At 29.2% G+C, this 25,349-nt stretch overlaps 3 protein-coding genes and 1 pseudogene across 12 annotated transcripts; 1 reads left to right on the forward strand and 3 right to left on the reverse strand.

The window, feature by feature from the left end:
- Positions 1-33: 33 nt before the first annotated feature.
- Positions 34-14,320, reverse strand: LOC145192946 (cytosolic Fe-S cluster assembly factor nubp1-A-like). 7 transcript variants are annotated; one of them, XR_016446823.1, is made up of 13 exons: positions 14,235-14,320; positions 13,889-13,993; positions 9,112-9,245; positions 7,904-7,972; positions 7,620-7,652; positions 5,927-6,017; positions 5,602-5,756; positions 5,369-5,479; positions 5,170-5,272; positions 4,314-4,397; positions 3,912-4,003; positions 2,262-2,295; positions 620-1,962 (listed from the first exon to the last, which is right to left on the reverse strand). XR_016446823.1 is itself a non-coding variant. In XM_090071370.1 (12 exons), exons 1-12 carry the CDS (start codon positions 14,263-14,265, stop codon positions 2,262-2,264), a joined length of 987 nt encoding a protein of 328 aa, XP_089927496.1. In that variant the 5' UTR covers positions 14,266-14,320; the 3' UTR covers positions 34-2,261. The 7 variants fall into 7 exon arrangements, 3 of the variants coding, with proteins under 3 accessions (XP_089927496.1, XP_089927497.1, XP_089927499.1); XR_016446824.1 differs by having other exon boundaries at positions 1,084-1,962; positions 3,917-4,003; XR_016446822.1 differs by having other exon boundaries at positions 34-2,295.
- LOC149878890 (uncharacterized) lies at positions 10,239-12,669 on the reverse strand. The gene is made up of 2 exons (XM_090071374.1): positions 12,482-12,669; positions 10,239-12,401 (listed from the first exon to the last, which is right to left on the reverse strand). The coding sequence occupies exons 1-2, from the start codon at positions 12,667-12,669 to the stop codon at positions 12,044-12,046; spliced, it is 546 nt and encodes a 181-aa protein (XP_089927500.1). The 3' UTR covers positions 10,239-12,043.
- Positions 10,619-12,002, reverse strand: LOC149878891 (uncharacterized; annotated as a pseudogene). The gene has a single exon (XR_016446821.1). The product of XR_016446821.1 is annotated as an uncharacterized LOC149878891 (transcript).
- Positions 14,321-19,440: 5,120 nt separating the features above from the next.
- LOC149878892 (uncharacterized) lies at positions 19,441-21,385 on the forward strand. Of its 3 annotated transcripts, XM_090072164.1 has the most exons (3): positions 19,473-19,578; positions 19,809-19,866; positions 20,201-21,385. In XM_090072164.1, exon 3 carries the CDS (start codon positions 20,203-20,205, stop codon positions 21,109-21,111), a length of 909 nt encoding a protein of 302 aa, XP_089928290.1. In that variant the 5' UTR covers positions 19,473-19,578; positions 19,809-19,866; positions 20,201-20,202; the 3' UTR covers positions 21,112-21,385. The 3 variants fall into 3 exon arrangements, with proteins under 3 accessions (XP_089928289.1, XP_089928290.1, XP_089928291.1); XM_090072163.1 differs by lacking the exon at positions 19,809-19,866 and having other exon boundaries at positions 19,441-19,578; XM_090072165.1 differs by lacking the exons at positions 19,473-19,578; positions 19,809-19,866 and adding an exon at positions 19,874-20,080.
- Positions 21,386-25,349: the final 3,964 nt, after the last annotated feature.

A 25,349-nucleotide genomic window follows, 5' to 3' on the forward strand; every position in this document is an offset into this window, starting at 1 on the left:
CAACCCTCAAATTCTACATTCATTTTACATTCATTTTTCAAATTCTACATTTATTCTACATTCTACATTTTCATCAATAAACATACCAGATAAAACAAATTTCAAACTTTTTTAATTTAACTTTCTCCCTGGACCTGTGAAGTTGGCTGTTTTTGACGGTTTTTAAGATTTTTTTTTCTAATCACAAATTAGTTAACTAAACTAAATGTCAATAAGAAAAAGATTTTAAAAATTATATATGATAAGTATTTCTTGTCAACAAACTCCAAAGTTTTGCATTACTTAATAATCTATGTTAGCACATATGAATTGGAAATTCATTGGATATATTAGGATGATAGCTTATCACTTGTGGAGTTAATTTTGTGGAGTTAACATAGTGAACTCAATAGTTTGTTTGTATAACTTAATAATCTATGTTAGCTCATATGAATTGGAAACTGGATGAAAGCCTATCACTTTGTGGAGTTAAACCAACTTAGTGAACTCAATAGTTTGTTTGCTCTATAAATATTTTGTTTTGCTGTCCTTATGAATTCAAATTTAAAATCTTCATACTTTTTTTGAAATTTGGCACAGATGTTCATACCAACCTTTTAATTTTTTTTCTGTAACTCTCTTTTTTGAAGTTAAGAATCCTTAATGTAACTTGCTGAATAGTTTTTTGATATTCAGAGGCTACTCAATAGGGGTAAAGCTTAGCAGTTCAGATGTGTTGTTTTGCAATTATATGCTAAATGTACACAAATCAGTAAATATATCAAAGGAAACAAATTTAAATGTATTAGACTAAATATCAAATTACAATTTCATATCTTATTATGAACACAATACATTCCATGTTGGGGCTATTCGTGTTCAATTAAATACCATCAAAGAAAACTACAGCAATTTATAACATAATTGTTATAAATTACTGTTATTGTCTTTGATAGAATGTTAAATATTCAAAATAAATATTTTAAATTTAATTTTTTGAGCTTGTGATTTTACCAACCATCAAAAGTGTCATACACTTCAAGGCGGCTTTTGCAATAAACAGGTATGCTCTTCCTAAAAATGATGATGAAACCAGGTCATGGGTTTTTTTTTTTTCAATTTATTACATGCAGTCATCCATCTAAACATCTCCACTAAAAGCCATGGTTTTCACAACTGACTATTCTTCATCAAATACCTTTCCTAGAAAATAATGAAAGTGGAGCAACTTCTGAGCTACCACATGTTATTGTGCAATTTTTCGAAAATGTGAAACAAACTGGTTTGTATTAGCATATACTTAAATCTTTCTGAACATCAAGTCATTTACAGGACCATCAATCACAACTTCTACTGCCAAATGTAACTCCTAAAGATTATTTCTTCTTTCAACTCCTAAAGATTATTTCTTCTTTCAACTTCTCAATTCTTCAACTTGATTGAGAAACTTTTTTGAGAGTTAACTAAATATTGAAAAATCCTAAACTATTACATAAACCAATCAGAAGTGTTATGCCCAGGAAAACAACGCTATTTTTTCTGTTATTAGTATTAATTGGAAACATTCATAAAAAGATGTGTTTGTTGAATATAAAACTTCAAAAATGGTGATGCATCAGCAATAACTTTATATAACAGTAAATTGCTCTGTTGTTGTTGTTTTTAATCTATGAGTAGTTATTGGCAACCTGAGATATGTTTATAGCTGCTATTTTCAAATGATTTATTGCATAGATTTTATGTTATTTTATATATAATGAACTTGCACACTTTGCTTTTAGTTAACAATGTTACTGCTAACTGTTAAAAAATTTTAAACAAAAATTTGAAACTTTTTTAAAACAACCAGCCAAAGTGTAAGCTGAAATAAAATCTAGAATAACCTCAAGAGCCTGGTGAAACTGCAAGATCAACACTGCAGCAATAAATCAAAGTTTTTACAATTTCCACCAATGATAATAAAAATTGAAACATCAACAAGTCCTGGTTGTAAAAAAAACATTCAGTTCCACTGGTCAAATATACCGAAAGGGTTCAAATTAAAGAGCATTATGTAATAAGTGTACAATATATTTCAACAGAGGTCAAGAAGATGAAGAAACAGCTGTTTCTAGATGTAGTAAACATAAAGAAAAAAGCCTACATTGCCTATACTGAGTGGTTTGCAAAAGCCAATTATGAAAGATATGACATTGAACTTGAGAGAGAACTATAACCAAGGTAAAAAAAAAATAAGAGCAAAGTTGTTGACAAATCTTAAGATAAAAAAAAAGGACACATACTCAGTTCATAAGAAGTACAATCTGAATAGCAGTACTACAGGTGAATGAAAAACAGAGGTATTAGAAAAATACTATAAACATCTACAAAAATTCAAAACTAAAGTACAAGATCATAGATGGAAAAGACTGTGAATCAGAAGACAGATACAAAAAATTTTTAAATTGTTAAAGAGATGTCTGCTAATATTACACATATTTAAGTAAAATAATATTATGCCATATGAAAAAAACATATATATCACATCATGATATTTCACAAGTAGTGGATGTTTGAAAACTGTGATTGTTATAACTCTTAAACTACACTGTGAAACTCAATCAAATAGTAAATAAAACACTTAGTATACATAACTGGTTTTAGACAAAATATCCAATTAATATGTTAATAGGGTATGCTTCATATCATCTTTAAAAAATCATTCAAATGCTGTTGGTAAACAAAATGTTCTTAATTTTATTGGTAATAATTTCATTGGTACTAAATAATTGAGCTATAACTGAGTAAATTTTAGTCAATCCAATTGATAAAAACAATAAAGGACCAGTAAAAAAATAAATATTTAAATTTTATTTAAACTTTGCTTACTGCTTCGAGGAACTACTTCTTGGTAAAAAAAAACTGGCCACTTCAAACTTCTGAAATTAATTCAATCAAAATTTTTTGGGAACTGGGATAGGTGAAATTAATTACAAGGAAAAATATGTGAAAATGTCTTGAGCAACTTTCTAAAACATTACAAAAAATTTGTAAAGTAGTTATTAAATCACAAGGTGAACATCAAAAAAAAAAAGGTCCAAATTAACACTGGCAACTAACAACTTGTAATGAATGTGTTTTGAGATCAATTTTTATTGAATAATTCATAAAATTTGCTGACAAAAACCTGCTACTATTGAATATACAGATTTAAGCAAAAAAAAAAGTTGTTTTGAAGTGATTTTGATGGCAATTTTATCACTGGAAAGTTTTTTCATTAATCAAATTTTTTAAAAAATTTTTCTAAAAAGAAAACATTTTTATAACTTTTTTTTGATAAAAACTTTTTGAATCTAATTTATAAAATACCAATCGATCCTCATCCTAGATCATTTCAGATCAAATTGTTTCAGATAATAGGAGATCATATTTTTTAAGTTTTCAAGTTTTTTTCAAGGAACTAAAAAAAATAAAAGATCACTTGTTTCATAATTATTATAACTAATGTGTAAGTCCTGGTAAAGTTTAATTTGAATGAGTAAAAGTTTCCATTTATATACTATATATATATATATATATATATATATATATATATATATATATATATATATATATATATATATATATATATATATATATATTATTGACCTATTGATGATATTATGTTTCAGTGGTTTTTGTAAAAGAACACAAATAAAAAGTATTTAAATGTCCAGACTAATTTAAAAACAACTTTTTAAAAATTTTTAAAAATTTTCTTTTAACAAAAAAGAACAACTTGTTTTGCTTTTACATTTATGCAGTTTATGCAATAAACAATTCTGATAATAAAAATCAAAAAGTTCTGTCAATTAGCAAATAAACCAGAATAGTGATAATATCTGAAACTATCATTTGTAAAAGACTATAAACAATATTCTGCTTTCGTGAGTATTTTAAGAATCTTACACAACCTCACAATAAAATCTATGAAAATCTTCCCGCCAATTAAAAATCCTCTAGCATTACTTTTGATTGCTTTTAATTGAGCATCGATCAACAACTTCTAAAAGAAAAGTAAAAAGATTTTTTTAATCCAATTTTTTTGTAATATTTCTTTAACTTAATTATATAAACATAAAAAAATTAAAAATCATGTACTAACAATTGAAAATAAATCTTTACTAAATATAATCACCACAAAAGTATAGATCTTATGCTTTTAAAAACATTAGACACTTAAAGAAATTAAACAAATCTATTTTACACAAAATTTTTTTTTTACACATTTTATTTCTAAAATATTGATATAATTAAGAAAATAGTTAAAATAATTTTTCTGTGTTTCATAAGAAATTATTAAAAAATAGATTTACTTTTGATTATCTGATGGTAAGCTTGAGCAGCAGGACTGTGAGGAAATTGAGTTAAAAAAGATTTTCCTTCATCGCAACTTTGACCTTTATTAAAAAGTTATGCAAAATAAAATATTAGAAAACTTATTTTCACCAAAACCATGTAAATATATTTCAATGACAAAATTTTAATGTTGTTTGCATAGTCTTATAGCAGTCTTAATATATTAATTTCAATTTTTGATTTGATTTTTTCAAATGACTGATGTAAAAGTAAATCATTATTAAAATCCAAAAAACCAAATCCTGATGCTAAGTTAAATTTCAAAAAGGCAACAATGTGCAAACTTAAATTGCTCAAAACTCTTTTCTTCCCTTTGATTGGCAAATTCAGGTGCATCTATTGAACTTTACAATGAAAATTGATAATGACAGATAATGACAATGATAACTGTATAATAATAATAGTAATAATAATAATAATAATAGTAATAATAACAATAATAATAATAATAATAATAATAATAATAATAATAATAATAATAATAATAATAATAATAATAATAATAATGATGATGATGATGATGATGATGATGATGATGATGATGATGATGATGATGATGATGATGATGATGATGATGATGATGATGATGATGATGATAACTGGACAACAACAACCATTACTGGACATAAACATGAATAAACAACTATTATAATTCAAAATAGAGATGAAAGTACTAGAACAATCATCAGAATGTAAATGGTCTTTTTTAAACTACTTTGATATAATTAGAGCTGGCTTTTAAAAAGTTTTTTTTTAGTAAACTCTTAAGTTTCAAATCTTAAAATTAAAAAAATGAATATTAATTAAACAAACCTATTCTTGGGTCAAGTGGCAGACGGCCAAGAAATTCAAGATCTAATTCATTTGCTAGAGCTTCTCCACCACCTGTTGTTGGCGGAAAAATTTGTGACTCAGTCTAAGGTAAAGAAACCAAATTAAATGAAACCAAAATAATATAAAATTCATAAAATATTTAAAATATAATCTTTGTTCAATAACAATTATAATTTACCTGACATTTTGGACAAACAAAGCCACTCATATTTTCTACAACCCCAAGAATTGGTAATTTAACTTTATTGCAAAAATTAATTTCCTTTCTCACATCAAGTATTGCAACATCCTACAAAGTTTGTTAGCTTTTTCAGTATTAATGGTTTGATTTAAGTTAAATTCAATTAACAAAAATTACATAACTAGTACAAATAAAAAAATATATAAATAAATATATATATACCCACATACCTGTGGAGTAGTAATGATAACAGCTCCATCTATGTTTGCTTGACTAAGATATTGAACCAGTGATAAATGCTCATCTGATGTTCCAGGGGGTGTATCAATAATTAAATAGTCAACATCACCCCAATCAACATCTTTTAGAAACTGCTTAATAATACCTAAAAAATAAAGAAAAGAAAAAAATAACTTTCTAACAAAACTGTGTAGAGCACAGTTGTTATTATAAATCCACCATTTTAAAGGAAGCTATGAAATAGAAGAGAGGAGCTTCTTCTTATACTTGATGTCACTTAAGAAACAATGGACAGTGGACAGTGCAAACTTTTACCATTTTTTCTTGGTCCTCTCCATATTACAGCTTCATCAACAGATTGAAGTAGAAAACCAATCGACATGACTGACAAATTATCTTCAACAAACTAAATGAAGTTATTATCTCAAAAATTATTTCATCTTCAATTAACAAAGTAACAAAAGTCATTTTGTTATTACCAAAAAAAAACACACACAAAAAATTTTTGGCAGATGTTTACATTTTTTCTCTGATTTTAAACAGTTTTGTGTGTTCATTATCAATTAAATCAATACCAAAGACATTATTCTGTACAATAAAAAGCTCCTTTTAGAAAAAAAGCTCCTTAGTTATTCCAGCGTTCAAACTTATTTATTTTAGCATTTAAACTTCTATCTATAACAGCATTCAAACTAACTTAAAAATAAAGATAAAGTAAACTATTTATGATATTCTTTAAACATGGCTTTAAAAAACCTTATAAAGCTAAATACTATAAAAATATATATAAACAGGCAACTTTCTGTATAAAATTTATGCCTCTTAGAAATATCTTGTAATAAAACCATAGTTGATGTACCGTTTATAGCCTACTTTATAATCTATTTGTATGTATGTATGCATGTGCATATGAATGTATGTGTGTGTGTGTGTGTTTATACACACACACACACACACACACACACACACACACACACACACACACACACACACACACACACACACACACACACACACACACACACACATACATATACTGGGTGCTTCAGTCAGCTAGTATGCTAACCATAAGATATTGACAAGGAGTAACAAACATTAGTTGAAAATACAAGAAAAACAATACATGGATCAATTATAGCAAGCATTCAATCAAACCACCCTTCTCTTTAATGAATAGATTCAGTCTTTTTGTCTCCAAACATTGCTTTTGCACATGGCAGGACTGTATCACAAAGAGCTGCTACCCAGTTGTAATATTGATTGATTTTTTTACATCTGAATCCACAAATTCAAATCACAGACTCCTCAATTAGATGTGGCTGCAAAAACCATTTCTGATGCTGGCTTCTGAGAGTGAGAAATGTAAAGATGGTCTGTGTTGATATTCTTAGTTGCAGTGGTTTTAGGAGTTAAATTTCTCCTAAACAAGCTGGATTTCAAAAAGTTTTCTCCTTAATCAGCTTGAGTGCCTTTTTTCTAGTTTCTGATGCACAAGAAGTTCCCTTTTTTTTTCTTTCAATAGATCCATTCTTGAGGATTCTGTGGTAAGTGTTAAACACAGTTTTGCATTGGTTTGTTGTAAGCCCCAGCTTCTATATGATAGCTAAAGGTTGATTGATTGGTAACAATCCAACAATCACAATATAATGGTCTCTCATTTATTGCTGCAGTCTGAGGAAGAGAGAATAAAGAAAATAAGACTGCAATTAATCTCTTTAGCCTTGGCAGACATTTAAATCATTAAATGAATACAATCGGTACATATGCAGCACCTGTAAATAGCATATTATGCTGGTGTAAATTTAACTGAATAACCCTGTACATATACATACATATATATTGTTTAGATGTTCATTGGTTTGTGTTTTTTAACAGAAAATATTTTTATTAGAGTTAAATTGAATGCTGCTATGATATCAAATTAAAAGTAGCAACAAAGCATAGTATTTAAATTTATAAACTGGATTTCAACATTTTGAAAAGTAACAATCACATTTTAAGAACTTACTACTGGTGACCAACCAGATCCACTCTGATGAACCTAATTTTACAAAAAGATTTTAAAAATTTATTTACAATTAATCAAGTATTATATACATTTATCTAATACATAACTTAAGATTCAAAACTCATTAAAAAAATTTAACAACAAAAAGAATTAAATCTGAATTTTAGAAGAACTATAAAAGAGGAAGTGACAAGCACAAAGTTATTCTATATTACAACCCCATAACTATTACCAAACAAATCTATAAGCAGATGAAATCAGTTTAACAAAAGAAAAAATTAAACCTGCTCATCATGAACTCCAAATATTCCTGGAATGGATGGTCCACAAATATCCACATCTAATACTGCAACCTAACAACAAAAAAGTTTATTTATGGAATGAGAAAAATTTTCTTGAGTAGCCTAATGATATTTTGAGAAAGGAATGCATATACATAGATTGCTTAAATTTCTGCCACAGTTACAATTGATATAAAAGATTTTTGTATTTTGAATAAAATTGCATTTGTTTCCTGTGTTTTTAAACAGGGTTTCAATTGAAAGCCAGTTAGTCACAATGAATCAAATGAAAAAAATAGATGACTTATTTCAAACTGTTTATAATTCATATGTTTTTTATTTTATTAAAAAAGTCAAGTCATTTACTATTAGTATTAACAATAATATAGATATTTATTGTTGATATTAACAGTAAACACTTTTACTACTTTAATAAAATAAAGTTTTTATTGTTACTGCAATAACAAAAACTGCACAAAAACTGCTGGCTGCACAAACCTCACGCTCTTATAGATGGTATAATCTATAAACAGTTTTTTTACCATAAAAAAGGATACACAAATAGTTACACAAAGAAGTCACATTTTCAAAATGGGTCAGTAAACTTTTCAAATATCTCTTAAATACATTATTATAGAGATTTTTGAATAACTGCTATAATGTTCAACAGTAACTGAAACCAGGCTGTTGCCAATAAACAAACTCTGCCTTAAGATTTTATTTAGTTGTACCAAATAATAAACAGAAAATCTTTCCAACATATTCTAACCCCTTATGTTGTGAGACCATTTATGTTGCTGCACTAAATCAGAGTATCCCACCAAAAAATTTCTCAATATAGTTTATAGATTAAAGTCCCAGAAAAAAGTAAATAAAGCATCATAATTTATCATGAGTGTCCTAAACCAAAGTATCCTAAACTTAATCAGGTAAACAAATTTAAGTCATTAGCATAATTAGCATAAATTATCAGGTAAACAAAGTTAAGTCATTAGCATGAATAGCATAAGAAACTATGCTTTTTGTAACAACTGAATACCACTAATTGGAATGCGTCAAAATGATGCTTACAATAATTAAATACCATTAAACAGTTACAAAACTTTTTTTTTAAATACCTGCCTTTTAAATACCATCACTTCTTTAAACATCTGCTTAAGCAATTAAATGTAAAGATGAAAAGTCAAGAATAATACTAAACCTAAACATACTTGCTTTTCTTCATCTAGTGCCAAACCTCTTGCTAAAGTAGATGAAAAAGTGCTTTTACCAACACCACCTTTTCCAGAGAGTACAACAATTATATGTTTTACTGATGCTAGTCGCCATTTCACCTCCTGTATACCTATAAAAGGCAGTAGTTTTTTAGAATACTTTATCAGTAAACTTTATCTTTATAAGATGAAATAATGAAAGAATCATCATAAACTATCAATGCCATAAATTAACTAAGAGAACAAAAACTAAATAACTTAAGCTTTATCTTGTTAAATCAAAAAAAATAAATATCTTTATTGCTAGTCAAATTAAAATAAAGGGAAAAATCAAAGTAGCAGAAAAGTAAAAATTTTCTCTTACAACTTTTAACTCTTTCATTACAAATGGAACAAGGAATAATTACTCTAATACTAAGTTAAAGTTTGTTAGTAAGACACTGAACTTGTTTATACGTAGATCATTTTCAAAAAGTTTTGCAAAATAAATGTTCTGTTTTTAAACTGCCTCATTTTTATGTCAGTGTATACTAGGGTACGTCACTTAAAAAAAAAGTGAGCAAAGAAACTTCTAGCATCAATATTATAGTGCCAATATGTATAATAAATAAAAATTTGAAAAAAAAAATTTGAAAAAAATTTTTTTTTCCTACCGGGGAATTGGTTCTTTTGTCACCGTAAAATCGTAAATTATCCTTATATCAGAACGTAAAGTTTTCGAATTTAAAAAAATTATATCTCAGTGAACATCTGTGAACTTTTCATTTATATTTGTGTATAACACATGAAAAAAACTAGGGAAATGATTGGCATCGAAAAACCAAGTTTAAACTAGGGCCGACGAGCTGGGAGCCCGGGGAGTTACCAGATCTTTTTTTTATTTTTTAGAAATTTCAAGTAATATTAAGTAATAATAAAAAAATTAGAAAGAAAAAAAAATTCTCTACCTACCAGGGAATTTGTTTATTTTTAAGATGTCAGATATGAAAAAGAAAAAAACAAATGACATAAATATTAACCATTTGTTTGGCATAGTGACATATTCATATTAAAACATATTTACTGTATATATAATCAAATTCAAGTGTCTGTTAAAAAAATGTTTCTTAGATCTTTTTTAGAGTGCAGCTTAGGCATTAATAGTTTATGAGCCAACCTAGCCCTGACAAATCCATCTCTTCTCTCAAATCCACAAACAGATGCAGATGCATCTGTCACCTCTTTTATTGCTCTTTCGCAAGATTGTGTGTGTAGGGGAAAGTAGGGTGCTTCAAAAGGTATCTCTAAGAAAGTGTCAAGATCTTTTGTAGATATTTGACATGTAAATACAGGTTCTGATTTATCTTCTTTGTCCCAGTTGATCAGTTGTTGTATGGATATAGCTCCCAGATTGAGTTGGACCTTCTTCCTCAACCTGAATCGAGTGTCTCCATACTCCGAACTTTTCCGTATCTCTTTGATGGTTTTAATGGCAAACCTCCTAGATTCTTTATCTGAGCTTGCTATAAGGGAAAGAATCAAAGATTCAGAATGAGCAAATTAAGCTCCATTTTTTATGTAGGGAGTAACAATTTCTTTTATCTCATCCTCCTGTTTTCTTAGCAGCCTTAACAGTGTTACTATGTGTTCCGGGGCCTCAACAATACTGTGTTTCACTTTGATTTTATACCACATGTGAAAATACGCTTGAACTACCCATTTTAAAATTAAGTGAAATCTTCTTAGCACATCATCAGTAAAGCCATGGTTACTCATATGGAGAAAAATAATTGCTTTGCCAATAGTAAGCCATCTGCTATGAGAAAAATTGCCACACTTAGCAATTTTAAGATTTGGTTCCATCTTGCCTGTAGTCAAACATGTAATCAGTTTATAGCAGAGAGCTGAATCTGTTGACATTGAACTTAGAATTTTTTCAGGGATCTGGATTAATGGTTCCAACTGCGCAATTGGTTCAAATGTATCAAGTCTTTCCATACTGTTTACTTTTAAAAGAGCTTTTCGAATTGGTCCAGTGAAACCAACATTTGAATTGGTGCGTCCATCCAGAGTGACAATAATGTGCCTTAAAGGAAGCTCATTGCAATGTAGCATACAAATAGACCAGAAACACTTTCTACCTAACAATTGTTCAAGATTTGTCAACAAACCTCCATCTTTCCCTGAACCAGTTACAGCGTTTGTTGAATCTCATCCTATTACTTCTAGAGATTTATGTACTCCCCGAGGAACCATCTAGTTAAATAGTCCAATAGCTGCTTGTTTAGCAGGCTTATTAGGAGGTATTGCCTTCATGGGTGTAAAATGTGTAATATAGTGACCGTCAGGCTCAGAAGTAACAGTAATGTGTTCTTCTTTTACAACCCTTTGATGAAATCGTTTTGTTACAGGGTTGTGCTTTAAAACTCTGGTAAAATCTTTTCTGCTATCAGCAAATATACCTTTGATAGATTGTTATTGAAACTTCATTTCTTCAGATGTCTTTGCTTTAGTTATTACTGCTTTCCTAGCCCTAATAACTTTCTTAGGATCTACAGCCAAATAGAACATTTCAGGTGTTAAAAAGTTACCAAGAATAAGGTCTTGAAGAAAAGCTGAGACTACTGCTGATGTTGCACTGGTGAAATATCAAATCTCAAAGAAGCTTCAGCAGTATTACTAATGGACATAAAATTTAGTTTCCATTTATCTGTTGAAGCAGGTTCATCTTCCATTTCTATTCTATTTGAATTATCATCACGTATGAAAGAATCAACATAATCTTTACTTTTTGAAGTTTCTTCCTCTTCTTTTTTTCTAATTTGTTTTTCTAGACTTGACTTTCTTTTCAGCTTCCTCTTTTCTAAAGAAACCTGTCTAGCTTTTTCCTTAGTATCTTTACAAGTCATTTGATATTTTGATAGTGACCCCGTTTTTTCTCTTTCAGCTTTTAACCAAATAAGTTCACTTTTTGGAATCTTATTTTCCCTCGGACAAGTACACTGAATATGTGCAAATCTAGACAACTATTTAATTTTGAGCACTTTTCATTACATAAAGTGATTTCACATTTACAAGATTTAATGCCAAGCAATTGATCTAATTTAATTTCCCATGTAGAAACAGTTTTTTGGGCTGCTTTTCTTCTAGAAATTTGACTAAACTTATTCCAGGCTAATTCTATTTTTTGTACCAAAGATATCTTGTTTATTACCACAGGAAACTTAAAAAGAGCATTCGATCTTGTCCACTGTTGAAGAACCAAGTCTGCTAATTGTACACTAAGTTCTCTTACAGACATAAGCCTCCTTAAAAATAAAACAAAGTGAATACAAGTAAATACAAACAATATTTCTGCAATCTTTAAATTTAACTTTTCATTACATACTTGTCAATATCTTTTTCAATGAGCATACTTTCTTGTATTAAAAGACCCTTTCTCAGGATATCTCTAAAAGTAGGCACTTCTGAAGGATTAAGATCATTACTTCCACCCAAATACAGTGAAAATTTTGACTCTTTTTTATCCAAATTGAATCTAGTAACTTTAGGAGCACTCATTCTTCCTATTAACATTAAATAAATACTAGCAATTAACAAAACTGGAAATCAACCAAACCGGAAGTAAAGTACTTTTGTACCGCATTTTCTTGTATGAGGTACATAAATGCACTTACGGAAGTAATTTATTTCCAGTTTTATTGATTGCTAGTATGAATAAACAAAAACATATGGTTAAAAAAAAATATTTCAGAATGTGATGTATTGTATTTTTTTCCAGAGCACATACAGAATAGTACATTAGTACAGAAGTGTGTATTATGTACATTGTGCGCAAACTACACTTTTGTTTTAATGTAATAAACGTAGAAAATAATGTGCACTTCTGTACAATGCAATAAATGTAGAGATAACTGGTGAATACAAGTAAATACAAACAATATTTCTGTACAATGTAATAAATGTAGAAATAAATATTTAAAAATAACCTACAACTTTTCCGAACTTTGCATTTCTAAATATACAGGGCAGACGACACGGTTCTCAAAGTTGGGGGAGTTGTGGGGAGCACAATCATCAACTACTAAAAAAGGTCCTCCATATCTAAAAACTTCAAAACCTTTGTTTAAAAAAAAATTTTTTTATAGAAAAAGTGAGGGGAGGGGGCAGTGACCCCTTGATCCTCCGGCGTCATCAGCCCTGGTATAATCTCAATTTTTCAACGCCAATCATGTTACCTTTTTTTTTATTATTTGTTAGACACAAAGAACATCAAAATCGAACTAAACTCACTGAGATATGACTTTTTTAAATTTGTGATTTTTTACAATCTGACATCTTCCTAAAAGAACGAGTTCCCCAGTAGGTAAAAAAAAATTTTTTCAAATTTTTTTTTCGAATTTTTATTTATTATACATATTAGCACTATAATATTGATGCTAGAAGTTTCTTTGCTCACTTTTTTTTTAAGTGACGTACCCTAGTGTATACCCTTAAAATTACACCAAACTCTGGGTTAATTATGCTCTATTGTTTTGTCATTTTTTAAGACTGACTGGTTGCAGTTAGGAATAAACAAATGTATTAACACTTGGAGGAAGCAAATTCATCAAAGGTTTATTAATTTCATCACAACCTACTCCTTTTGGCAATATTAAACAAATTTATTGATCAAGTTTAGAGACAAAGTATATGTTTTTAAAAAACTGTAATTAGTGATGAACAAAGACAAGAATTTTGATGATGAACTGCTATTGATGATGAACAAAGACAAAAACTAAAAATATGGTAATACCTGGGTCAGGAGCCTTTGGCTGGCCAGATGAACAAACTTTTTGATTAGGACAACCTTGACAGGCTGATGCTTTTCCAGCTGAAGTGCTATCTGTGCCTGGACAACCTACAAAAAAATTAATCTAGATAGCTTTACAAGAAGGTAATGGCTTTTAGCAGTGACTTGGTGTGTTTTAGCAGTGCATAAAATTGAGTACTTCATGTTGTTCTGCATTTTTAAATAAAACTTTTAACAATATACATAAAACAAAATATATAAATTAAGGATTTTTAACAATATATATAAAACAGAATATTTAAATTAAGGGTGTGAAACCTTGACAGCATCTACTTTTAAAAAATCATACTTTCAGGAGCATTTTCTGGTATATCTGACATGACTGGCCAATATTTAGTTTCTGCTTGCTTTTTATTTATCTAAAGTATAAAAACTATTTTTTTTTTTTTTTTTTTTTTTAGTAAGGACTGCTTTTACTGTTTTTACAACAGGAAAAGTAGTGTTAAGGTAATAATCTTTTTTATCTCAGCATACTACTTTTCCTGTTGGGCAGTCTATAAAAATGAGGGATATAGCTGATTTATTTACATAGATGACTTTATTTACAAAGGCTATAATGTAGCAACCTTTGTTTTGAATGTAACTTATTTGCAACTCATAAAATTAATATTATTAACAACAATGTTAAAAAATATTCTTCTACTTGAATTATACTACCCCTTCAAATACAGTAATTGCAAGTAATTTTTGTACACTCAAAAAAACAACTTTTAAAATAAAGAGGAATTATGTAAAAAGGCATCTTGCTAAGTATTTTTAAAATGAACTATAACTTGAGAAATTCTTCGCTATGTAAAACTTAAGATAAATATCCAACCCAATCTGCTTTTTGTAATACGTGTTTAGAACTTTAATTTGTTGGCATATAGAAAGCAGCATTATTTTATTATCTTTTTTTTTTTTTAGATGTAAATGTGCAGTATAATTTGAAGTTACTTGATCATGTTTATCAAATCCAAATTGAGCTGTTTCGGACCTTTACATTTGGAGCAGTAATTTTAGTTGTGTGGTAATTTAATGCCGCTTATTTGAGAGCGGAAAGGACGAAAATTTGACGGGTAAGGCGGGGACTTCAAGTTTAAGATTCCCCATTTCTTTATAATTGTATACAGTGATTTAAAAAAAGAAAGAAAGAAAAAGTTACATAGAAACATATTTCATTTTTTCTTCATTTCTAAGCATCAAAGAAGGTCTTATGTCCATGTTTTAAGAGAAATGATCAAACAAGGCTCTTAAAAGATATTTACATTTTAACTTTGTAAAATTTTAATAAAATTGATAAACTGACACCTTCAAATTAGATTTATAAAAACTCTTAACTAAATAGTTAAAAATTCATTGTTTTTATAGGTATATTATACAGATGCAGAATTGGTAAACAGCGGAAATCTTCTCGCCTCTATTTTACTTTGATTGCAATTTGTGGCCGCCTCCTAAAAATTTTTGGTGGCTTAGTTTTTTGGCCTCCGCCTCCAGTAGTTTCCACCTTCCAATTGACAGCCCCCATCAGAAGATATTTTGGAGCCACGATAATTTGGAGGTCGCTTCCAGTGACTTATCGCGGCGGAAGTTTTGCTTTCCGTTGCCAATTTTTAATTTAAGTTGGTACAAATGTTGAAAAAATGACATAAAAATTGCGCTTTTTATAACTATTTGCTAAATTTTGACTTTTTTAAAAAATTATGATTTTATGAGAGAATTATGCAATTTAGAAAACGGAAGGATACTCAAGAAAAAGTAAAAGTGTTTAAATATTTTTCAGTGACCTTTAAACTCAACACCTGCTGCAATTGTTTTTATTGCAATTATTTTTCAATATTATGTTGGTAAGGATTGGAATAAATTTTTTTCTGTAAATCAAAGGCCTGTCAAAAAAAAAACGCGGTAGAAAAGCGCTAATATGGAAAGGCCACCCTATTATCGCTTTTCTATCGCAATTTACCTCTAATTTTTCCCCTTCTTTGCTGGCAATTACTATTTTAGTCCCTAAAAAGAAACACACAAAATATGGTATTTTTTTAAAATCAGGTTTAATTTTTAAATTTCCGTTTTAAAATTTATTTAAATTTTTATTTTAAAAATTTTCTTTTTACGATAATTCGAAATTTTCTGCACTTTGACCTTAAATCAATTTGCACATACAATTTTGTTGCATAAAATAATATCCTTAAGTTTATGGATGTCATAACATAGTAATAAATTTATGGATGTCATAACATAGTAATAAATTTATGGATGTCATAACATAGTAATAAATTTATGGATGTCATAACATAGTAATAAATTATTGTCCTATGTAAAAAAAAAAAATTTATTTTAATTTTATAAACTTAGAGCGATTTTATAAAATAAGCGTCCATTTTGATAAATTAAAGATTTTAGCTCAGTACTCTAAACAGTTTTTGGGTCGAAATATTATTACCACAAAACAATGTTCCAACAAAACCTTCCTTTAGGAACCAATATCACAATTTTTCACACAAAGTGTAAGAAAAAAGATAACTTTAATTTTGAAGAATAAGAAATTATTTGAGATCGATTATGACTGAAAGAGTTTTAATTATGCGATAACTTTTTTATCATAATGGTAACCAACATTCAAAAGTGTTGCCATGAAATGAATGAACTTGCACTTTTGACGTTAACAATCTGACCTTTAGAGAAAATTTCTTTTGCAGGGGAAGTTAAAAGTTATTTGTAGAACAGAGTATACGACAATAATCTGTTTAACATCTTTTATTATAAATTATTTATATTACTCTTTATATTGTTTTACATCAGTTGAAGTTTATCATATCATGATCATCATCATCATCATCATCATCAACATCATCATCATCATCATCATCATCATCATCATCATCATCATCATCATCATCATCATCATCATCATCATCATCATCATCATCATCATCATCATCATCATCATGATCGTGATCATCATCATCATCATCATCATCATCATCATCATCATCATCATTATCATCATCATTATCATCATTGTTATTATTATTATCGCTTTTACTATTATTATTATTATTATTATTATTATTATTATTATTATTATTATTATTATTATTATTATTATTATTATTATTATTATTATTATTATTATTATTATTATTATTATTATTATTATTATTATTATTATTATTATTATTATTATTATTATTATTATTATTATTATTATTATTATTATTATTATTATTATTATTATTATTATTATTATTATTATTATTATTATTATTATTATTATTATTATTATTATTATCATTATATAACTTATTTATCTTTCATCAAATCTTAAAAAAAGGGACTAATATTTATGGAAACAGCGTTTTTAGTATCTAAATATAATTACAGAATATTGTGGCGCAAAAGGCGTATAATAAGGTGCGTATTGTATTGTATTTTTTATGTGTAGTTTAACTCGTTAAAGTTCTACATTCTCGTTATAAAATCTTAAAACACACCCCTTCCACATCACCTCCAAGTTTTTCCAGTATTTATTTTTACACTTTATTCAATACAAATTGGATCTATTAAAAATATTTTAATCAGAAATATTTATGGCGTTTCTTTTTTCTCATTTCGCTGTTTCAGGCTTTGCCTAAACAATTCAGTGAATATACAGTGTCCCAAAAGTCACTATCTGGTTTGTTTATAGCTTCTAAACTAATCACCTTTTCTGCATTTTATTTTCAGATAATTGAAGATAACTCCAAAAACTTTAAAATAGATAATTATACTCCACAACAACACGCTGGAATTGGGTTGAGGTATGCACGAAGTAATAATCTAATTATTGCAACTCAACATGAATTTCGACGAAAATTTCGGAACAAATTTAAAATTTTCCACTAACAGTTTGATGATTGGTGGCTCGATTACGTCCGATAACTTACGAATAGAAAGACCACGGGGACAGCATTCATTAGAAAATATAAAGCGTGTAGCCGAAAGTGTGCAACAAGGTCCAGAAAGATCAACAAGATGATTAGCACAACGATTAGGTATTTCACGATCATCACTGTACAAATCTTGTGGTCAAACCTACACTCATTTCCTTAAAAGATAGAGTTAACTCAAAAACTGATGTTAAATGGCAAACAAAAACTTCTGGAACTTTTATAATTAAATTCCAGATTTTGTTTCAAAACTGTTATTGTCAGAAGAATCTCATTTTAAGCTAAATGGAACAGTAAATCAAGAAAATTTTAGGTTCTGGGGCATGGAACAGTCAAATGATTGGATAATTTTTGGTACCCGAAATAAATCGATTTGAACTGCATAGTATATGGTTTCTAAAGAACGGTGTTACGGTCCATAATGCTGAAAAAACAACTGATGTATTATGAAAGATTTTTCCTGACCGCATCATCTTAAAATAAGGTGATTTTAATTGGAAAAACACTCACGGTGCAATTTTTCTCTGACTTACATCCGTTTTGAAATATTCCTTTTCTGACATACTCTCGTTTAATCATTTTGTATTTTTTAATGGCTATAATTTTTTCGCTCTTACATGTTACCGTACTTCGTAAGATTCATTATTACGTTTTGTTAATAAACAGTTTGAAAGTGGATTTTTCAAGATCGCTAGATTTGTAGATCTTTAGATTTCAATAGTTGTAGTTTGACCTTGTATAATTCTGTTTACCTTGTAAAACTGTAGTGTGACACTAGACTTATAAAAACAGTTAAAATGTTGAAAATTATTACAAATAACTTTTAATATTTTAAAGAACGAGAGAAAGTTATTTTTTAGAAAAACTAAAAGAAAATAAACAAAATTTGTGCCGATGAATAAGTTATAATATGGTTTTCTTACCTATTTGTATTTTAATTTTGTAAGTCAAAACACTATAAATCTAATAGTAAATTTTGGAGCTTTCTCTTCTTTTTTTCTTTTCTTTTTTTTCCTTTTTCTTCTTTTCCTATTCTACAAATGAATTTTAAATTACTGTAGCAATTGCTAGTCCTGCACCAGGGGGTTTTTGAACTCAAATTAAACTCTCTGCTGCATGTTCTGTGACAAGAACAGGCAAACGTTCATCGTCTACTTTTTCATTGAAAACTCGGAAGTAATCAACTATTACAACCAACTGTTAATTTCTTTTTCCTCAAAATATTTATGAATATCTTTTCTTTTCTTGGTCTGTTTTCGTTTTTTTTTAAGTAAAAAGATTTTAAAATAAGAACAACGGCAAAGAATATAAAAAGTAAGTTATAAGTGCATCAACAAGTAAATCGGCTTTTTCATAAACTCATATACATTCCGTTTTTAATGACTTTTCTTTCCGTTTCTCCAGAAAAAATCTTGTAAAATTTTATACTTGGCTCATCTATATTCAACCATAGCAATTTATTCATCGAATATCAATAACACGGGGAAATAAAAATTGGTTGCTTCAGACAAAAATATAAGTAGGTTGCACAGTTCATTGTTGTTTTCTAAAAAGGGTTCTTGTTTATTGAGGTATATATATATATCCGCAAAAATGGCAACTCGTCAAAATATCATATTTGCTTTCAGATTTTTTTTACAAAGATAACAACTTGGAACCCGTCTCTCTCGCAATTGTTTTTGCAACATCGTCATTAAAAAGAAGGAAAAAGACCTCACTGTCAAAGTAAGAATTTCTCTATTGTAATTCCGGAATGATATGAATCCGATATGAATATTTAAAAGGTTTTATCTGATTATGTCGCGAAGAATTTAAATTTTCTAATATATATGTATATAAAAATATGTAATTGAACTTGACTACCAAAGTAGATATATTTACGTGCTCAAGTACCAATTACCTATCAACATACCTTAATAGTTACCAGTAACACACAAATCTCTATTTACATTCAGAAAATACCAACAGAAGTAAAAAAAAGTCATTGCATGATAGAATGATGACGAGGTCATGGTATATATTTCTATATATTATCCTAGTTTCTATAGCTACTTGATAGATTAAGAGGATTTAGTTATGAGTATGTTAACGCAATAAATTTTACTTAATTAAATGAGGTTGTCATTTAATCTTTAATTTGTACTGTCTGTATGATTAGAAAAAAAACAATACAGCAGAGGGAGGTAATTGTTTATCGTGCCTAAAATGTAAAACAACAAATTTCCAGGTATATAACTATTTAAGAAAACAGATCTTGGGTGAGCGATAGATTTTTAAGTGTGTGAAAATGAGTACTATTATTTGACTGCACTCTAATTCATTTTTATTTACTGCTTCATTTTTTTAGCGATGGTTCATTGCTGTGTTCCTGGTTGTAAGAATACACATCATCATAAGAATAGAGGATCAAAGGATGAATGGGGTTGTCAAACATCTGATTCTCGCAGTTTTTCTCTTCATGACTTACCTAATGAAGATAGAATGGACATTCGGGAACTTTGGATAATGGCAATTAATCGCACAAGTTTACCAAAAGATGTGGCTGTTTGTTCTGACCATTTTACAGAAGACTGTTTTGATGAAAAATGGGAGGAATACAAACGTAAATATGGTCCTACAAAAGTCAAACGTAAGTTAAAAGCTGATGCTATACCAACAATATTTCCCGGAAGGATTTTTGTAAATGAAAAAGTCCAACTTATCAAAAATAATTGGAAAAATAAAGTATTGCAAAAAAGGTTGGAGATGGAAAAAATGCGTCTTGATCGGGAATTTAAAGATCGTTTTAAGTATACTCAAACAGACTGTGAGTGTAAATGCAGATGCAAGTTGAAACGAAAACACTTTTCACAGCAGGTCAACTTTCAATTCAAGTTTATGGAAGATGTTGGTGTTCAATTTCCTGTTGATGTGCATGAGACTGTTAAAGAAGATCATTCATACACACATGGAAAAGGAAAGATTGTAAACAAAGAAACTGGAAAGGTCACAACTGCCACTTTCACTATTGGCGGAGTAACTTTATTGAAAACAAAAACTCCTTTAAAAAATAATGATAAAAACTTCATGATTTCTGAAACAACTGAAATAAATTCTGTTAATGCACTAAATGAAAATAGTGATGATGCCTTAGAATTATCCTTTACCCACTCAATAGAATCAAGAAAACATAAGATGGCATTAGATTTGGATAACGATATTGGTAATAGAAAATCAAAGTTGTATATTGAAAGTAGGAGTGTAGGCACAGGAGACTGAGAGAATTTATTCAATTCAAAATAATATGCAATTCAGAAGATGTAAACTCCAAGTTCAAGATTTTAAGAATTTATCAAATTGATTTTTAGAACTTATCAAATATCAATTTTTCTTATTTTCTTTTAACTGTTCTCAGGACTATAAGTTGTCTCAAATGGTTGGTTGTTTGTTTTTTTTTTAATGCAAATATGAAGTGTTTTAATTTTTTAATTTTTGAATGAGTTGCTGTCATCTACTTTTTGGATTAATACCAATAAATTAAGTCCAAATAAGTGAATTTGTTCATTGTTTTCATTAAATAATAATAAAATTACGGTATAAAAGCTTTTAGGGTATTCATAGAAATTAATTTTGATAACTAATAATACCAAATACTGAGGGGGAAAAGAAAACTGTTTTAATTTAAAGTTCTTGTGAACTTTCCAATATTTTTTTGCAACTTTAGAAATATTTTTGTAAAATTTTTGTTTATTTCTAATTGTTTGAGTTAAATTTTCTTTTTAAATATTCTTGTTTGATTAATGAGTACAATTGGTCAAATTTAGTATAACCATGACAAAACATTCAATTAGAAAACTCAATGAGTATTTACTATCTAGTAATTTTAGTAATCTAAGTTGCAACGGATTTTATTCTCCTATTTTACTTTATAAATTGTTGCAAGTTGACAAAGTAGCAAAAAAAGTAATTAAAACCATCAACAGCTTTAAAATTTTGGATAAGTATTTTGTGTAATGTGGCACACTGGTGATTAATCCAAAATAATGAATTGTTTTCGCGTTACCTAAACATCAACTGATGTAATACGAGATGTCTTTAAATTTTTGGACTTCAATTGCCTTAGAAGAGTATTCGTCGATCGCCTCTGTTCTGGAACACTTATCCATGCTTTATTTTGAGCGGTAAATTTGGTTTATAAAGCTACTAAAATGAAAAAGGCTTTTCATCAACAATCAAAATAACCTATTTGTACCCCCTCCCCTCTAAAATTAACACCGTCACATGTTTCTGATTAGTTACCAACTGTAAGTTTTACTTTAATTTAATGACATTTTCAATTTTCTCTTTCATAAGAGTAGTTTGTTTTTTTTTCTGTCAAAAATGGATAAGCTTGATGTTGTGACCCAAGAAAATCTTTTTGGGGACTGATAGACTTATACCCATATGACACTTGGGTATAAGTCCCAAAATCTGGTTACGCCATCTGAGGAAGAAAATGCTTTTTCCAATAAAGTCAACTTACTACGAGAAATTTTAATATCTTTTCTTGTTTTTTCATTTTAAACTGAATATGAGATTTTTAGGTCAAGGAAAATACTTTACGAGCAATTATATTTTGGAAATTACAATTTGGATTTTTAAATATCGGTCTCGATATCATTTCTAAAGAATGTACTTTTTATTCTCCTCCTTCAAAATGTCTTCTTACAGAATCTTGCTGCGAAAGATTCTGGTATGAAACAGCAACTGCTAAATGTCGTTTCAGAAAATATTCAAAAGGAAAAGTGACGGACTAAACGGTTGCGGGGGCTCCGAGATTTTAAAGGACTCCACAAAAGGCCTACTGTATTATTAAACTATTTTTTTTAACAATTTCTTATAACAATTGTTTTCAATTTTAGAAACGTAATTTTTTGAGAAACAGACACACAGAAAGCCAAAAATTTTTTAAAAGCTTACTAAAAAACTTCAATAGGTTTTTTTTTACAGTTTTTTGGAGTTTTTAAATGTACGATAACAAATCTCTAACATCCTTATACTCGCTTTGAAGCAAGAAAACTTAGCTTGTTATGATAATGTTATTGGATACTTTCTATACTGAGAAAATTGATCAATTCAAGTTGTCCTATAAACAACTTCAGAGCTCAAGCATAACTCCGGCAGCGCATGCAGTTTTTTATCATATTCAACAAATTATTCAACACTACTAGAAAAGGAGAGTTCTGGGACAAACCCATTTTTGATCTCCGTTTTGTATTTTTTTGATAATTGAGGGGTGTGAAAATGTTTTGATCTCCGTTTTGTATTTTTTTGATAATTGAGGGGTGTGAAAATGTTTTGATGATTTTGATAATTGAGGGATGTGAAAATGTTTTGATGATTTTGGATGTTTGGGGTGTCTAGAAAACGTTTTTTCATGATGTGATAAAGCATCATGAAAAAAAATTTAATTTTTGCAAAGGTGTTTGAATCTTGCGCGAAAAATTTCTTTTTTTCTTTGTTCATGCTCTTGTTCTTGTTTTTCTTCGAGAATTGATTTGAACATTTCAATTTCTCGCCATCCAAATCCTTTGTTCCTTAAATATTCAATGGGGTCAAGTGTTTTTATGCTTTTGATTTTTCCGTCCTCATTTCTCAAGATTCTCGTTTTTCCGTTCATTTTAATATGTCAAGAAAAAAAAATTTTTTTTTAAAGGATTTTTGAGAATGGGTCCGAGAAGCAATCAAGATAAGATGGGCACATATTTTCTGTCTCTTTTGAAGTATAATCCATCTTTGAGTGAGCTTCCTGAGACCCAGGGTGTTAAAAACAGTCCGTCTCCTTTTTATGTGGCAATTTTCATTCCTTTTCCATTGCTTTTGAGGTAAGCAATACCATTTCCAACAATTTTTTCGATCAAAGTGGGTGCAAGAGCTCCCAATAAAGGTAAAAGAAGAGGAAGAAACCCTCCTTCTGATTTTATTCCATTTCCTAAAATTTTGTCGATCATATTGGAACCAAGAGAAGAGGCGACACCGCCCAAAGCGGCCTTGCCAAAAACTGGGACGGCTTTGGCTGCAACCCTTCCCAATAAAGGCAAAAGAGCACCAAGAAATCCTCCTTCAACTTTTGCGTTGTGTTCCAATTGAGTTTTGCTCATTTTTATGGTGACTCCAACTCCTCGATGGAGAGCGTCCACAATTTTTCGGTGTTGGCTTTCTGTTAAAAGTAAAATGTCGTTTCCGTGAAGATTATCATTTGAAATGCGGATGCTCGCGGGTTTTCCTTCAATGATTGATTTTTTTATTTTGTCGATCTGTCCCTGAGACACATTTAATTTGACACGAATGTAATTGCTCATTTTTAAAATGCCTGAAAAAAAAATTTATTTCACTTCTCGAATGTGATAACGGATCGTGATGTCCTCGCCGCGAAAGTCGATTAGATTTTCGTTTTGATCGACAATGCGTGTGATCATCGTGGAAATTTCGGGTACTTTGACAGGGAGGTAAACCAAATGGGTGGGTCTTTCAATGATTTTAAAGCCAGGACCCACAGAGGGGTAAAAGGAGTAAATGCAATTTAATTGCGAGCCGTTGATGTATGCCGATCCGATAACGTTGTTGACGATTCTGATCGTGTTGACGTTTGTGATTCTGACAATGTCGTCGGACTCGTATTCGGAATTGGAGTCTAATTGTCTTTTTGTGAAGCCCAAAAGGGATGCGATGCTGCTTTCCACGTTCAAATCCATCAAATAATTTAATCCAAGTTTGATGGTTGATTTTAAAGTGTTTGAATTGGATCCAATCTTGATGTTTTCTGGTGAGTAGTTGATTTTATTTGTGGTGATGTAACTTGCGCTTTGAGACGCATAATTTTTGATTGTGTTTGAGACGGACTTTTGCAAATAATTGTTGATGTCGATGATGTCGTAGCTTCCTTCTGGAATGACGACGTTTTCCCAATTGGCACCGTTGGTCATGCTGTACCTGAAAGAATTGTTTTTGCTGGTGATGTTTGGAAAGCTGTTGTACGTCTCAAGACCGAGAAAAGCCATCTCATATTTTTTTTCTTTTTCAAAAACAATTTTGTCCAAAAAATCTGTTGTTATTATGTTGGATGTTCCATCCACATCGATGATTATTCCTGACATTTTTTTAAATGGGTGAAAAAATTTTTTTAAATGGCTTCTTTTGGAAAATAAAAATCGTCAAATCCGCTTCGATATTTTCCATTGTATTTTTTTGACGACAAATCGATAACAGCAAATCCGTGAGGTTCAGACCAGCATTGTCTGCAAAACTTTTTAAACTCTTCTTTTTTCATGTCGCTCGAAACGTGGTCTCGATAAATGTGGTCAATATTTTTTGAGTCTTGAGGAAACAAGCAAATAAAATTGGTGTTTTCTCGGATGGTTTGTCGGGGGAGCATAAAATAATTTTGAGCAAGGTAAAAGCAGTCGACGTTGGAGTGTCTTCCTCGGATGTAATATTTTTCGCATTTGTTTTGTTTGGTCAATTGCAAATCGTCAAAG

The sequence above is a fragment of the Hydra viridissima genome, unplaced genomic scaffold (assembly GCF_058129835.1).
Source record: "Hydra viridissima isolate aposymbiotic clone 2 unplaced genomic scaffold, HvirCarnegie_v1 scaffold_14, whole genome shotgun sequence".
Classification (NCBI taxonomy): domain Eukaryota; kingdom Metazoa; phylum Cnidaria; class Hydrozoa; order Anthoathecata; family Hydridae; genus Hydra; species Hydra viridissima.

Excerpts from the sequence above, each read along its gene's own strand:
- LOC149878892 (XM_090072163.1), top strand. The coding sequence starts at position 20,203 with ATGGTTCATTGCTGTGTTCCTGGTTGTAAGAATACACATCATCATAAG.
- LOC145192946 (XM_090071370.1), bottom strand. The coding sequence starts at position 14,265 with ATGTCAGATATACCAGAAAATGCTCCTGAAA. Across the intron at positions 6,018-7,619 it reads GATCTGGTTGGTCACCAGTA|TTTGTTGAAGATAATTTGTC; the intron begins GTAAGTTCTTAA and ends AACTTCATTTAG. Across the intron at positions 5,480-5,601 it reads TTATCATTACTACTCCACAG|GATGTTGCAATACTTGATGT; the intron begins GTATGTGGGTAT and ends CAAACTTTGTAG.
- LOC149878890 (XM_090071374.1), bottom strand. The coding sequence starts at position 12,669 with ATGTTAATAGGAAGAATGAGTGCTCCTAAAGTTACTAGATTCAATTTG. Across the intron at positions 12,402-12,481 it reads ATTGAAAAAGATATTGACAA|GAGGCTTATGTCTGTAAGAG; the intron begins GTATGTAATGAA and ends TTTATTTTTAAG.